Source organism: Lethenteron reissneri, chromosome 59, assembly GCF_015708825.2.
Source record: "Lethenteron reissneri isolate LAM-NWPU_2019-01 chromosome 59, ASM1570882v1, whole genome shotgun sequence".
Classification (NCBI taxonomy): domain Eukaryota; kingdom Metazoa; phylum Chordata; class Hyperoartia; order Petromyzontiformes; family Petromyzontidae; genus Lethenteron; species Lethenteron reissneri.
Window position 1 is genome coordinate 4,358,754 of NC_083837.1, and position 16,273 is coordinate 4,375,026.

At 47.0% G+C, this 16,273-nt stretch overlaps 1 protein-coding gene across 1 annotated transcript in view; it reads right to left on the minus strand.

The window, feature by feature from the left end:
* Positions 1-14,397, minus strand: part of LOC133357747 (transforming growth factor-beta-induced protein ig-h3-like) — a 289,818-nt gene extending 275,421 nt beyond the window's left edge. The window contains exons 1-2 of the mRNA XM_061575849.1: positions 14,282-14,397; positions 11,879-12,074 (exon numbers count right to left, since the gene is read on the minus strand). Coding sequence (XP_061431833.1) covers positions 11,879-12,000 — 122 coding nt within the window. The 5' untranslated portion in view covers positions 12,001-12,074; positions 14,282-14,397. The remainder of the gene's footprint in view (positions 1-11,878; positions 12,075-14,281) is intronic.
* Between the last annotated feature and the right edge of the window lie 1,876 nt (positions 14,398-16,273).

Genomic DNA, 16,273 nt, shown 5'->3' on the forward strand with positions numbered 1-16,273 from the left:
TTACCGAAAAAACCTAAGAATATGGGACTCAGTTTCATTTCAGTTTCATTTATTAGGTATAGCCCTGTGAGCCATTCGGCTCTTGAATCGGGTGCAACCGCAACAAACAAAAAACAAAAACATGAACAAGAAAACATCTTAAAGTGACTACGCGCAAACAGAAAAAGGGGGTGCGGAGCGAGGGAGGTGAGGTGAAGGAGCTAAGGGAGTAGAACGAATGAGAGAGAGGTGAGTGGGACGGAGGGGAAGGGAGGGATGGAGGGAGAAAGTTGAGGGCGGGAGGAGGAGGAGGAGGTGGAGGAGAGGGAGGAAGAGGGAGAGAATGGAGATGGGGGTAATGGGGAGCGAGTGGGCCTGAGTGATTCTGTCGTCTGTTTCTACCGGACATCTGTGAACAAAGAGCTGCTGCATATGGCTCATCTGATTCCTCTTCTAAAAATTAAGATTCTGATTTGTTTCTGGGCGATGTGCTTACCTTCCCTATACTTTGCACTCATATCGTACTTTTTGTAGCTACTTTTTGCGACGTTCTGACCGGCTACTACAAAAGGACATATGTGAGAAAAGTGCTGCGTAGTTCATCAGATTCTTGCTGCAGTCTAAATACCAAAAATAAAAATCTGATTGTTATTCCGCCGAGGGAAACTCCCGGTCAAGTAGGTGCAGCGACTGAATTTAGCGTGGGGTAGAGAATGATAATGGTGTTGTGGAGAGCGTTATGGAGGACCGTTACTTGAAGAAGGTTCATAGCCCGAAACATCGCTTATTTTTTTAAGGCCCACTGAGCGACGTGGCTCTCAGAAGCGACCTTGGCCACAAATTGACAGCTCAACGAAGTGGCTCATCATCGCGTGGACATTTGTAGCAGGCACGTAACTCTGAAGGCAGTGATGTTCGTTGCTAAATGTGGAGGGGAAAAACCGGAGGACCCGGAGAAAAATCCACTCGACCACGAAGAAAGAGAGAGAGACACGCAAACTCTAAATATACAGCAGGTGTCAGGGTCGAGATCGAACCCACAACATCCTGTATACCCGGCGAGGTAGTTAACATCTCACCACCATGGCGCCTTAAGGTCCCTGTGTTGGTGACAAATGCGTTTATGGTTCTAGGCGCATCTTAGCTACAAACGGGTCACAAAGCACTGCATAGTCTAGTTTAAAACAAAAATTCAACTACTCAGTTCCGATGTCGATTCCATGACGGAAGCACGGAGGGGAGATATTTCTGGGCCCTGTTTGTTCCCAAACCACATCGCAACTCTCAGTGTCCCTTGGCATTGCGACCGAATTTCAAAAAAATATAAATATATTTTTAAAATCCGGCAAAAAAAAAAGAGTCTCTCTCCGAGCTCACCGCAGTCAGCGCAATGCCGCACGTTGAGACTGCGTCGAGCCGATGGCAACACGGGAAAGAAAAGGCTCTCGGTGTGCAGATGACGCCAATATTTGACTGTCTTTGGTCGTAAACGCGGAGGTCTCAACCCCACGGAAATGTTGATCGGAAACTCCTGGCGCAAGTCGGACGTTCTTATTAACGAGTGGTGTACGAAGATGAAAATCCTTGACTGTTGCCGTGGCCGACTGACGGGGCAAGTGCCGTTAGAGTGCCACGGTGGCGAGGAGATGTTAACTACCTCGCCAGGTACACAGGAGGTCGTGGGTTCGATCCCGACCCTGACGCCTGCTGTATATTTGTAGTTTACGTGTCTCTCTCTCTCATCATCATCACGGTGGCTAGGAGATGTTAACTACCTCGCCTGGTATACAGGATATCTGGAGTTTGAGTGTCTGTCTCTCTCTCTCCGTGGTTGTGTGGATTTTCCTCCGGGTCCTCCGGTTTTTCCCTCCACATTTAGAACCAACATCACGCGTTTAGAGTATTTGGCTGCTGTAAATGTTCACGTGACAAGCCACTTTGTTGAGCTGTCATTTCTGATAGCCTTGTCGCTTCTGAAAAATAACTATATAGTTCAGTGGCTTTACGCGATAAAATACAAAATTTAGCTTAGTTTGAACTTAACTAGCTGTTAGCGATCTTGATTTGAAGCGTTTGTGACTGCAGGAACCCATACTCTTTGGTTCTTTCGTTAAAGTCACGTAGGTAGAAAATAAAATAAATCACGGCGTTTCGGGCGCAACACGAGCGTCCGTCATCACGTGGGAAAGCATTGGTTTTGTTGCCAGATGGAAGGGTAAAAAAACAATTATCATATTTTTTACTGGCAAATGAGGTTCCAATGGTGTAAATGCTTACCCCGAGCTCTCATACTCTGATGGTGCATTGTCTTTGAGTTGTGCGCCTTTTGGTGTTATCTGGTCCAACCCATGTGAGACTAGGCTCTAAGGAAAGCTGTCTCGGGTGTGGACCAATCAACTTCAAGGACAGTGCATACATTATCAGAGTTGTGTTTTTTGTTTGCATTATGACTGCAGGTATTGTGGTCTATGCAAACATGACTCCTTGTAAAAAAAAGTGTTAGTTTTGTTGCCAGATAGAAGGGTAAAAAACCAATTATCATTGGTCTGCTGTTGAGGCAGACTGTTTAAAAAGGTTTGAAATGGGTGTAGCCCAAGGGTCATAAAGAAGTGGCCGGGGCTAGTGATGTTACTGTGACTCGATCGGGTGAGCCATCACTAGCCCCGGCCACTTCTTTATGACCCTTGGGCTACACCCATTTCAAACATTTTTAAAACAGTCTGCCTCAGCAGCAGACCATGCTTTCCCACCTGATGACGGACGCTTGTGTCGTGATTTATTTTCTTTTATACCTACGTGACTTTACCGAAAGAACCAAAGAGTCTGGCTGTTAGCGAGTAGCACCTATGAAAATCGACACGGCACACGAGGAGGTGGGTGGCCAGCACCACGCCGCGGCCGTCTTTGTCTCCCCAGTGGCGATGTTTACACAACGCACGCACGTACTCATTTGAGGCTGAGTGGACCTAGGGCAGGCCCAGAACCGGTTGAGATGGAATTTTTTTTTTACGCAGCTGGTAATGAAGTCTGGTCGCCGGATTTGCAGCGCGGCGCTCAACCCTTGCGCCACCACCACTTTGTGTAACGAGCGCACACACGCACACACACACACGTGTGCACGCACAGGAAGGGTGGTTTTAAGGGTAATTCAAGGCATTTTAAAACAAATAACGTTTTTGTTTTTCCGGGCACTGCCCTAAATAAATATGATTAATTCTTTTTTTCGCAGGAACTTATTTTCTTCCCCAGAAACGATCATTAAGTAACGTCTGGACCGGGTATATATATATTTTTGTTTTACTTTGTCCGTAAATACACACACACCTGGCGGCCGTCAGGCACCAGACCACACGAAGCCCAAACCACTCGAGGTTGTGGAGCGATGAGAGTTTGAGGATAATCAAGTTTACTTCATCTTTTTAGCGACCACCCAACAACCAGTCTTTTCCACCCATCATCCCCATAACCGATGCACATCTTCCCCGCACATGATTTCCAGTGGCTCTAAAAGCAAAGAGAGAGAGAGAGAGGCGAGCACATCGCAAATAAGTATAACCCGTAAAAACAAAGTTTTTCACTATAAATCCTTTATATGCGTGGCAGCGAACTTAATATAAAGGATTTAAAAATATATTCGCCTGTGGAGGACGCGGGGATCGATCCCGCGACCTTTGGCATGGGAAGCGAGGGTGCTACCAACTGCGCTACTCCGCCACGGCCTGTGGAGGGGTTACGCTCTGGGCTCTTACACTTTGACGTTCAGCCAAAGCCATGAATGCGTTCTATTTGAATATATGTAAAATAAAAAAATTTTGCCTAAAAAGTGTAAAATTTTGGGAATTTTTTTTCACAAACAATAATTGTCTGGCACAACGAGTCTGTGTGGAAAATGTCAGCTCGATTGGATCACGGGAAGTGGGTTAAAAAACGACCGAAAGAGTTGCACGGTCCTAAGCACGCAAGCATGCGAACTTAATATAAAGGATTTAAAAAAGGCCACCTGGTCTCTCAAACAGTTGCGTAACACACGGTCGGGAGATATTCCTTTAAATAAAACGTGTTTCTCATATGGGTAAGAAAACCCTAGTTTGATTAAACTTAGCTTTTGTAGGGGAGGAGAACACTCTTTGGCAGACTTTAAGGACTCGAGTGGAATATTTTGTTACTTAAATTGCTGAATTTCTGAGAGATATTAAGAAAGAAAGGGGAAAAAAGACCGCAATAAACGTGGAGGCATGCCTGTGTGAGAGTGGGTCGCGTTCAACTTGAGTTGCATTTATTTCAACGGCAATTAATTGGACACTTTGCAACTCGAAGGCAGGGAGGGTTACACGACATTGAAACGACACAGAGAAGAAGTCAGTTGTTGTAAACGTGCAATAAGGCAGACGAAGGGAAGGAAAAAAGTCATGTTTTTTTTAAATTAAGTGGGTGTAATTTGTAACAGACGTGCAATTAATTTAAAAACAAACAAACTAGCACAGAATTGCGTGGTGGGGCAGAAAAAAAACGGCGACATGATGGAATGAATAATGCTCTTTGGTTCTTTCGGTGAAGTCACGCAGGTGAAAAAATAAAATAAATTTAATTAAATTAGTTTTTTTTAAATCACGACGTTTCGGGCGCAACACAAGCGCCCGTCGTCAGATTACATTTATTTATTTTTATTTTCATTTTTATTTATTTATTTAACCGACGTGACTTTACCGAAAGAACCAAAGAGTATGGATCCTTGCAGTCACGGAAATTTCAAATCTAGACGGAATGAATAATGTCAATATTAAAAATATATTTTCGGATAAGAACCGAATAAACGGAAGTCAAAATCGTCATTAACTAAATTCCAATTTAAATCTTTCGTGACTGCAGGGATTCTTATTCTTGGTTCTTTCGGTAAAGTCACGTAGAAGGGCAATAATAAAATAATAAAAATAAACGTAATAAAATAAAATGCTCACGACGTTTCGGCCACAACGCAAGCAGCCGTCCTCAGGTGAAACCAGGTCTGTCGAGACGCTGTTTTATTTTTTATTTTTATTATTTTTATTATTGTATTACTTCCCTTCTACGTGACTTTACCGAAAGAACCAAGAAGATGAATCCCTGCAGTCACGAAAGCTTTAAATCGAAAAACATAATAAAATAAAATGGTCACGACGTTTTGGCCACAACGCAAGCAGCCGTCCTCAGGTGAAAAAACAGAGCTGTCGGAAAGACAGCGTCCTGTAATTATCTAATTTATTTTTGGCGACTCCGTCCCACGTGGCGTGGATCGTTCTGTTGTCGTGTCGTGTCCAAGCGCAGCAGCGAGTACGAATGCGCAAAAGAGCTGAATAAGCAAATGCTGTCCATGCTTGGGTATGGGCAGAATCATAACACTGGTCAACACACTTTTTCTGGCATAAGGTATTCCAACGGTATTAAGGTAATTTTGGGGTGCTGATTCCAAATCTGGCATCAGTTTTTGTCTATCACATCAGGTTTTTGAGATATCAAATATTGCATTTTCAATAAAAACTGCAGAAGAAAAATCTGAAATAAATGTGGATATCTACATTAAATGATATTATAAACACACCATCCTAAAAATACAGCACCATATTTTAACACTAAAGCAGTCACTGACTCGCAACAACTTGCAATCATAAGTGACAGAGTTAATTTCGGGTAAAATCAATGAAAATGGGGTATGCCGATAGCATAAAAATGAGATGTGATAGAGCAAATCTGAGATCAGATTTGGAATCAGCACCCTGAAATTAGTCTAAAAAAGCTGCAAAAGTCTAGGCCAGAAATTTGTTGTTGTTGTTGTTGACCAGTGTAATAAGTCTTATGCAAAGCTGCTCAAACTGCCTACACAACATAAGTCCTTTTTTTGTCATCACGCTATGCACGATACAGTGAAACTGCTCTCTTTTCATCATCATTCTTTGTGACCTACCAATGTCTTTCAGCCAGGACCAATCGATGACAATTATACTACCTGCAGATATTTAACAGATGACATGCGTTGCACCGTTAATTCCTCCTGTTTGATAATAATTCTCTTGTCCGTATGCATCTGTGCAGATAGTTTTTTTTTGCGGTTAAGCTACAGTCCCCACATACCACTCGTATTAATGCGGATAAGAGGAACGGCGACCCACTACTCTGTAGAGTAACATTGGTATAAACGCTGGTTGCAAAATGAAAAGCGCATTGAAAACGCGTACTATTTCATGTACTGTTTACAAAGTGTGTTCACAAATCCACACTGAGAAACACGATGATTGACAGAGGGGTGTAAATTATTGTTTCGATAGTGTCTTTAAATAGAGGTACCGCAAGTAAGTCGTTTTCAGCTTTAAAGGCGTAGTTTTAACAAGACAACACTTTCCACCATCCTTTCAAACCCATTGGTGAAAAAGGAGCAAAGTTTTGGTTTACATTCTAATATGATGTTCATGCAAGAGCCGGGGCCTTATGGGACCCCGGGGTCCCGCCACAAGGTTCATATATCAAATAAAGGATCATAATGCGTGTGGGGAAGTGGCATATTGCGGACGGGGAAAATGAATCAGAATTCTAGATTTGAAGCTTTCCTTGCAGTCACGAAAGCTTCAAATCTAGTATTAATACCCTCTACGGAGAGGAATTCCATCTATCTGTTAGAGTTTTTCAAGGACTGTTTTCTTGGAATTTCTCTCACTTGATACAGCAGTCGTGCTGTGACGGTTCCACCTGAAGACGGAAGCTTGTGTTGCCTCCGAAACGTCGTGATTTTTATTTTATTTTTATTTTACTTTCATTAATTTTAAATTTTTTACCTACGTGACTTTACTGGAAAAACCTAAGAATATGAATCCTTGCAGTCACGAAAGCTTCAAATCTAGAATTAATACCCTCTACGGGGAAGAATTTCACCTATCTGTTAGAGTTTTTAACAGACAACGAGACAAGAAGTCACGGCTTCTCGAGACGCTGGCCTTCCTCAAGAGATGCAGAGATAACAAGGTCATACCCATCGCTTACAAATACTGTTTTCTTGGAATTCCTCTCACTTGATACAGCTATCGTGCTGTGACGGTTCCACCTGAAGACGGAAGCTTGTGTTGCCTCCGAAACGTCGTGATTTTTATTTAATTTTTATTTAACTTTTATTAATAAAAAAACAATTACCTACGTGACTTTACCGAAAAAACCTAAGAATATGAATCAGAAACTTTATTTATAGTGGAGGAATCCGATGAGCAATATGCAGCGTTTTTTTCACAGATGTCCGGTAGAAACAGACGACAGGACCACTCAGGCCCACTCGCTCCCCATCACCCCCATCTCCATTCTCTCCCTCTCCTCCCTCTCCACCACCTCCTCCTCCTCCCTCTCTCAACTTTCTCCCTCCCTTACCCTCCGTCCCACTCACCTCTCTCTCTCTCATTCGTTCTACTCCCTTAGCTCCTTGAGCTCACCTCTCTCGCTCCACACCCATCTCATTCCATTCCCCCTCTGCTCCCGGTATGCCGCCTGCTCCCCCACCACTTTCCCCATCACCACCCTCCTGACCTCACAACCCACCGCTCCCTCCACGCCCTCGTGTTCCATCCGCCACCCCCATCCTGTCGTTCTCTGCCACATCTCGTAACTTAAAGCCATCTCTGGATGGGTGGAGGATGGGGGGGGGCCCTGGGATCAACACCCCCCCCCCCCCCTACTGAAGACTCGGCACGCCCTGTATATATTCTTAACACATTACGAGACCTTTTTGTAAAATTTCGATTTAAAGCTTTCGTGACTGCAGGGATTCATCTTCTTGGTTCTTTCGGTAAAGTCACGTAGAAGGGAAGTAATAAAATAATAAAAATAATAAATAATAAAATTTCGATTTAAAGCTTCTTTCGTGACTGCAGGGATTCATCTTCTTGGTTCTTTCGGTAAAGTCACGTAGAAGGGAAGTAATAAAATATTAAAAATAAGAAATAATACAATTTCGATTTAAAGCTTCTTTCGTGACTGCAGGGATTCATCTTCTTGGTTCTTTCGGTAAAGTCACGTAGAAGGGAAGTAATAAAATAATAAAAATAAAACATAATAAAATAATTCTCACGACGTTTCGGCCACAACGCAAGCAGCCGTCCTCATTCTTCACCTGAGGACGGCTGCTGGCGTTGTGGCCGAAACGTCGTGAGAATTATTTTATTATGTTTTATGTTTATTATTTTATTATTTCCCTTCTACGTGACTTTACCAAAAGAACCAAGAAGATTAACCTTTTATTTTAGTTTGCCAGTATCAAAGTGCGACAAAAAATACTAACAATAGTAGGTTTCCTTCTTATTATTCTGCTTTCGTATGGCATCGTGAAAAGCAACAGTTTTTATTTGTTTCTTGACGATCGTCGTGAATGAATGCAATGGTTCCTCATCCAGTCCAATGATGTGGGGTTGACGCAGTGTGTGTGCCAGGATGTGCATGGATGGAGCGTTCATCGGTGATGTGCTTGATGGTTTGGGCTAACTACACAGTCGCATTATTGGAACTTCATTTGCCAGTAAAAATATGATAATTGGTTTTTTACCCTTCTATCTGGCAACAAAACTGACACCTTTTTGCAAGGAATCATGTTTGCATAGACCACAATACCTGCAGTCATAATGCAAACAAAAAACATAACTCTGATAATGTGCACTGTCCTAGGCTCTAAGGAAAGCTGTCTCGGGTGTGGACCAATCAACTTCAAGGACAGTGTACATTATCAGAGTTATGTTTTTTTTTGCATTATGACTGCAGGTATTGTGGTCTATGCAAACATGACTCCTTGCAAAAAGATGTCAGTTTTGTTGCCAGATAGAAGGGTAAAAAAACAATTATTACACAGTCGCAGTTGGGCGATTCCTTGCGAAGGGTGACTCTTTGGCGTTTGAACATCCTAACGCACTATTTTATTGCCCAAAAAAAGGTAAAACTTAATTTTTCATCTTTAACACGTGTTGAAACTTTGAGTATGTTAACATTGACAGTTGACACTTCAACATGATTCGCGGGTGTTTTCTCCTCTCCTTTGTTTGTTCATTATTCTGCCAACTCCCTCGGCTCTCGTCTGGCCCCCTCCCCGTGCCCGCGTCGTCTCTCATCCGTCAACAAAAGAGCTTCATACCTCATCGGATTCCTCCTCATGCAGTCTAAACAAAGATCCCAATGCTGATTCTCTCGATTGCTCTGTCACTCAGTCCACGTGCTCGCATCTCCCCCCCCTCGCCCAATTCCCAGCTTCTCTCTCTCTGTGTGCCACCACCACCACGTGACTTTTCTTTCGTGTGTGTGCGCGGTGCATTTAGCGCCACAGCGCGTAGATTTATAGCGTTCATTTGTATTGCTGGTGACTTTGTGTATTTCATATCGGAATCGCCTCCAAGTGCTGTTGCTGCTGGCGGCAATAAAAGTTGTTTCAGAGTCAAAGTCTGCGCGTGTGTGTGTGTCACCAACCCTCTTTCCTTGACGCAATCACACACGGGCACATTCCCTCTTTGCTCTGTGCTGTTGGGCTCATTTCGTTTCGCATCTCTCCGTTCTCACCCCTGACGCTGTTGCTTCGAATGCCTCTTTGCGCGTTAAATCCTCTGAAACTCCTTCGCGTAGTCTCTGTGACTCCGTTCCTTGTTGCACGTAACGTACCTTTTGTCGCGATCTCTATCTCTCGTGACCCGTTCATTCATTCGCACGGTATCTCTATCACTCACAAAGACAAAGATCCCCCGTATAGCTTTTACAGACTGTGGCAAGTGCAATTAGCGAGTAGCACCCTATGAAGGCCGGCACGGCACACGAGGGGACGGGTGGCCAGCACCACGCCCGGGCCGCCTTTGTCTCCCCAATGCCGATGTTTGCACACCGCACCGGGTACTAATTTGAGGCTGAGTCGACCTAGGGGAGGCCCAGGACCGGGCTCAGATAATCGTCACCGGTGTTTGACCCTGAGCGGGAATCGAACCCGGGTCGCCAGGTTCGTAGCGCAGCGTAGCGCTAACCGCTACACCACCGCTCCCCACACACACGCGCGCGCACACACAGCCCCGGGATATTCCTGACTTGTCAAATATTCCACCCCCAATCCCCCCATAGAGTTGCGCATTGCGAACATCGACTACCTTGCGAGTTGACTTCACCCGCAAGCACTTGGTCAACGCACGCGCGCGCGCATCATTCAATTCGCTCGCCTGCCCGGAGCGCTCGCACGGCTCGCAAAGCAAGAAACTTGATGTCAACTTGAGACGAAGAGATTCGTCCCCCCCTCTGTCGTCGCCTTTCTCTGACTGATGGGAGCCAAGTGCTGTGAGCGAGCAACTTGATTAGAAGCTGGTGGAGGCGGCTAGCAAGCGCACCCGGCCCCCCCCCCCCCCATTTATCTCCCCAACGCCGATGTTCTTACACACACCGCGTTGAAGTCTGAGTCGACCTAGGGGAGGCCCAGGACCGGTTCAGAGAATCGTCACCGGCGTTCGGCGGTGAGCGGGAATGGAACTCGCCGAGGTTCGGAGCCGCAGCGCTGCGCTAACCGATGCGCCACCGCTCACTAACCGAATGGTTTCTCTACACTGGAGGAATCCGATGAGTTGTAAAGCTCTTTTCTTCACACATGTCCAGTAGGGGCACGGGGTCAGAACGTTACGACAACAAAAAAAATACGAAAAATATGATAGGAGTGCAAAGTATAGGATAGGTAAATAAATCACTCAAATATATTTATTTTGTTTAACCAGGTATAGACCACTGAGATATGCGCTTCTTTTTTAGACACACCACTTACAAACACCCCAAAGACGAATATCCCACCATTTAGCCCTTAACAGACTGTTGGGGCAAGTGTTGTTAGCGAGCACAGACAAACCACTCACGCACACACACCCCACACACACACACACCCCAATCACACACACACATCCTACTCACACACACCCCACTCACACACACCACACACACACCACACATACACACACCACACCCCCCCACACACCCTAATCACACGCACACACCTTAATCACACACACACACACCCCACACACACCCCACACACACACACCACACACACTCCCCACTCACACACACACACCCCACACACACACACACCCCACTCACACACACACACACCACTTACACTCACACACCACACACACACCCCACACACCACACACACACACCACACACACACCCCCCACACACACCACACACACACCACTCACACACACACACACACCCCAATTACACACACACCACACACACACCACTCACAAACTCCCCCCCCCACACACACACACCACACACCCCCCCACACACCCCTAATCACACGCACACACCTTAATCACACACACACCCCACACACACCCCACACACACACACCACACACACCCCACTCACACACACACCACACACACACACCAGACACACTCCCCACTCTCACACACACACACCACTTACACACACACACACACCACACACACACCCCACACACCACACACACACACCACACACACACCCCACACACACACCACACATACCACACACACACCACTCACACACACACATACACACCCCATTCACACACACACACCCCGCTCACACACCACTCACACCACACACACACACCACACACCCCACACACCACACACACACACCACACACACCCCACACACACACCACACAAACACACCACACACACCACACACCCCCACACATACACCCCCCACTCACACACACACACCCCACACACACCACACACACCCGACACCCCACACACACTACACACTCTCCACCTCGCATTATAACCCTCCCCACCCACCCAACCCTGCGGCGCAAGGGAGGCATTCTCAGAAGTTTGCTCTCCGCTAACATTTCTGGGACCAACGCCGCCACCACCGCCACTCACCCCTCGGAGCGACCTCGGATGCGACTGTGCAGCAGCAGACGGTTGAAGTATGAGTTCGCGTCCACGGCGTGTTGTGCCGTGAGAAGGGCCAGCCAGCCCGCCACCCAAACCATCGTAGTCATGCCCGCTCCGGTAAACCTCCTCCTCGTCGCTGACCGGCACACTGGAGGTCTCCCTCGCTCGCCGCCTGAAGCTACTGCAATCGACAGCGGATATGTTCGTTTTAAGTTTTTTGTCGATTTTATTCGAGTTTTTGAATGAACGCGTTGAGCGTGGTGCGCGCAGCGCGCAGCGCGCAGCGCGCGCGTGTGTGTGTGTGAGTGGGGTGTGTGTGTGTGTGGGGGGGTGTGTCTGTTGTGTGTGAGTGTGGTGTGTGTGTGTTGGTGTATGTGGTGTGTGTGGTGAGTGTGAGGGTGGTGTGTGTGTGGGGTGTCTGAGTGGGGTGTGTGTTTGAGTGTGGTATGTGTGTGTGTGGTGTGTGTGTGAGTGGTGTGTGTGTGGTGTGTGTGTGTGTGGTGTGTGTGTGAGTGTGGTGTGTGTGTGTGGTGTGTGTGATGTGTGTGTGTGTGTGGTGTGTGTGTTAGTGTGGTGTGTGGTGTGTGTGAGTGTGGTGTGTGTGTGAGTGGGGTGTATATGTGTGTGATGTGTGTGGTGTGTGTGTGAGTGGGGTGTGTGTGAGTGCGGTGTGTGTGAGTGTGGTGTGTATATGTGTGTGAGTGGGGTGTGTGTGTGAGTGTGGTGTGTATATGTGTGTGATGTGTGTGGTGTGTGTGGTGTGATGTGTGTGGTGTGTGTGAGTGGGGTGTGTGTGTGTGTGTGGTGTGTGTGATGTGTGTGGTGTGTGTGGGGTGTGTGTGTGGGGTGTGTGTGATGTGTGTGGTGTGTGTGGTGTGAGTGGGGGTGTGAGTGTGGTGTGTGTGAGTTTGGCGTGTGTGTGTGGTGTGAGTGTGTGTGTGAGTGGGGGTGTATATGTGTGTGAGTGTGGTGTGTGTGTGAGTGTGGGGTGAGTGTGTGTGTGAGTGTGGTGTGTGTGGTGTGTGTGTGTGGGGTGTGTGTGAGTGTGTGTGTGAGTGGGGGTGTATATGTGTGTGAGTGTGGTGTGTGTGTGAGTGTGGTGTGAGTGTGTGTGTGAGTGTGGTGTGTGTGGTGTGTGTGTGTGGGGTGTGTGTGGGGTGTGTGTGTGAGTGGGGTGTATATGTGTGTGATGTGTGTGGTGTGTGTGTGAGTGGGGTGTGTGTGAGTGCGGTGTGTGTGAGTGTGGTGTGTATATGTGTGTGAGTGGGGTGTGTGTGTGAGTGTGGTGTGTATATGTGTGTGATGTGTGTGGTGTGTGTGGTGTGATGTGTGTGGTGTGTGTGAGTGGGGTGTGTGTGTGGTGTGTGTGTGTGGTGTGTGTGATGTGTGTGGTGTGTGTGGGGTGTGTGTGTGGGGTGTGTGTGATGTGTGTGGTGTGTGTGGTGTGAGTGGGGGTGTGAGTGTGGTGTGTGTGAGTTTGGCGTGTGTGTGTGGTGTGAGTGTGTGTGTGAGTGGGGGTGTATATGTGTGTGAGTGTGGTGTGTGTGTGAGTGTGGTGTGAGTGTGTGTGTGAGTGTGGTGTGTGTGGTGTGTGTGTGTGGGGTGTGTGTGAGTGTGTGTGTGAGTGGGGGTGTATATGTGTGTGAGTGTGGTGTGTGTGTGAGTGTGGTGTGAGTGTGTGTGTGAGTGTGGTGTGTGTGGTGTGTGTGTGTGGGGTGTGTGTGGGGTGTGTGTGTGAGTGGGGTGTGTATATGTGTGTGATGTGTGTGGTGTGTGTGTGAGTGTGGTGTGTGTGTTAGTGTGGTGTGTGTGTGAGTGTGGTGTGTGTGTGTGTGGTGTGTGTGTGTGGTGTGTGTGTGTGCGTATAATCACTTGTGGTGGTGGTGGTGGTGGGTATAATTTAGCGCAAGCGAAAAATTGCGAGGGAAAGGGGGCATGCAGACGAGGTGCAGGATTCGTGAACATTTTTAATAAAAATGTCCCGAGATTTAGTTTAGTTTTTTTTTAAATAATTGAACTGAACACAACGAGACGCGCGCGTGCGTGCGTGTGCGTGCGTGTGTGCGGTGTGTTTCGGTGTGTGTGCGGTGTGTGTGTGTGTGGTGTGTTTCGATGTGTGTGTGTGGGGTGTTTCGGTGTGTGTGTGTGCGGGGTGTGTGTGTGTGGTGTGTTTCGGTGTGTGTGTGTGGGGTGTTTCGGTGTGTGTGTGTGCGGGGTGTGTGTGTGTGGGGTGTTTCGGGGTGTGTGTGCGGTGTTTCGGTGTGTGGTGTGTGTGCGGTGTTTCGGTGTGTGGTGTGTGTGTGGTGTGTGTGCGGTGTTTCGGGGTGTGTGGCGTGTTTCGGAGTATGTCGGTGTGTGTGAGGATGTTTATCAAAGATTCACACGTACTGGGTTGGCTAGTTGTCCTGGAGTGGAGAGGATGGATGATGATAATGGTGGTGTTCGTGGTGGCTGCGTTGCCTTCTTATAGCCGGGGGGGGGGGGGGGAAGAAACGAACGCTGACTTTTGGGGTTAAACTCTCCTTTAACTTCGCCTGGGAGGAGCGATGCCCACGGATGATGCGGGGATGGATTGCAGGGGTTTATAATGGGCAGGGAGCGGTGGGCGTGTGAGGGATGGGGGAGCCGTGGCGCAGTGCTTAGCGCTGCACCGAGTCCCGCTCACGTGACACAACACACATGTTCCTTGGTTGGCGTCTCTCTAGGTCGACTCAGCCCCAAAAAAATGCGTAGCTCCGATTAGCAACGGTTTGGCTACGTACGGTGCGAAAGAAACACGCAGCACGTGCCATGTGTGGATAATCGCCGCTGGGGAGACAAAGGCGGCCCTGGCGTGGTGCTGGTCACTCGGCCCACTCTCTGTCGTGCAACACGTGTGTGTGTGTTGAACTTATATTCTTGGGTTTTTTCGGTAAAGTCACGTAGGTAAAAAAAATTAAATTTTAATTAATAAAAGTAAAATAAAATAAAAATCCGTCTTCAGGTGGAACCGTCAAAGCACGCTTGCTCTATCAAGTAAATGATACGGCAAGCGTGCTGTGATGGTTCCACCTGAAGACGGAAGCTTGTGTTGCCTCCGAAACGTCGTGATTTTTATTTTATAATTATTTTATTTTACTTTTATTAATTCAAATTTTTTACCTACGTGACTTTACCGAAAAAACCTAAGAATATGAATCCTTGCAGTCACGAAAGCTTCAAATTTTAGAATGTGTTGAACTTATTTCGTACCGTACTTAGCCGACCGTGTTAAATCGGAGGGTGCATGCGGATGGGTTGGGTGGGTTGAGACCCATCCGAGATACGTAGCGATACAAATAGACCCATATAGATATATAGACTCATAAAGACCCATAGAGATGCATAGAGACTCATAGAGACCCATCCGAAATAATATAGACCCATAGACAACCATATAGATACATATAGACCCATAGAGAGGGCTTATGCAAGACATCATAGGCGCCACTCGAAGGCTATGGGAGTTGGTGGGACGTGGTGAGAATCAGGGGCGTGATGGTGGTGAGGAGGAGGAGTGGGATGGTGAGCGAGTTGGACACACACACACACACGAGCACGCTGACATTAAGACTCGTCTGGAAAAAAAGTTGACACATGGCTGACCTGTTTGAAAAGTTTCTTAATTTCGCGTTCTCAACATTAATCCCTTGGGTTCCCAGCAAGTTTTTTTTTTTTGTAAAAATTTTTATCGGTGTCGTTAATAAATAACCTTTCCACACACGAGGAGACGAAAACAAACTGAACTCGACCGTTTAATTTATTTTCGTTTCGCCAAAGTTTGAGCGCAGACGTGAATACACTTCCACAGTTACGCACCACGTGCTTCACCACGGAAAAACAATCGTCGTGTGCGCGTTGTTGTGTAGAGCATAGGTCGACTCAGCCTCAAATGAGTACCTCGTATTTAAACATCGCCACGGGGGAGACAAAGGCGGCCCAGGCGTGATTGCTGGCCACCCCACCTTCTCGTGTGCCACAGTACCGGCCTTCATAGCTGCTACTCCCCCAACAGCATTTGACCCAACATTCTGTTAAGATTATACGGGGTGGGTAGGAGGGGAAAATCTTTGTCTTTGAGCATTGCCCAACAGTTACGCCCGGCACGCAGAGGCGGATTACTCGGCACGAAAAACCACGTTTGTTGCATTTTGAAAGTCTCAAAACCGTCCTTCCCGACACAGCACGGCGCCGTTGTTATTCGCTTGCGTTGGCAGCGATTCGCGATGAGATAACGGGTCCGGTCGTGTCTACGTTCCTTCGGCGTTAGGCCCGCCTTGAACTTCTTTCACACATCTTCTTGGTTCTTTCGGTAAAGTCGCGTAGAAGGAAAATAATAAAATAATGAAAATAAAACATAAT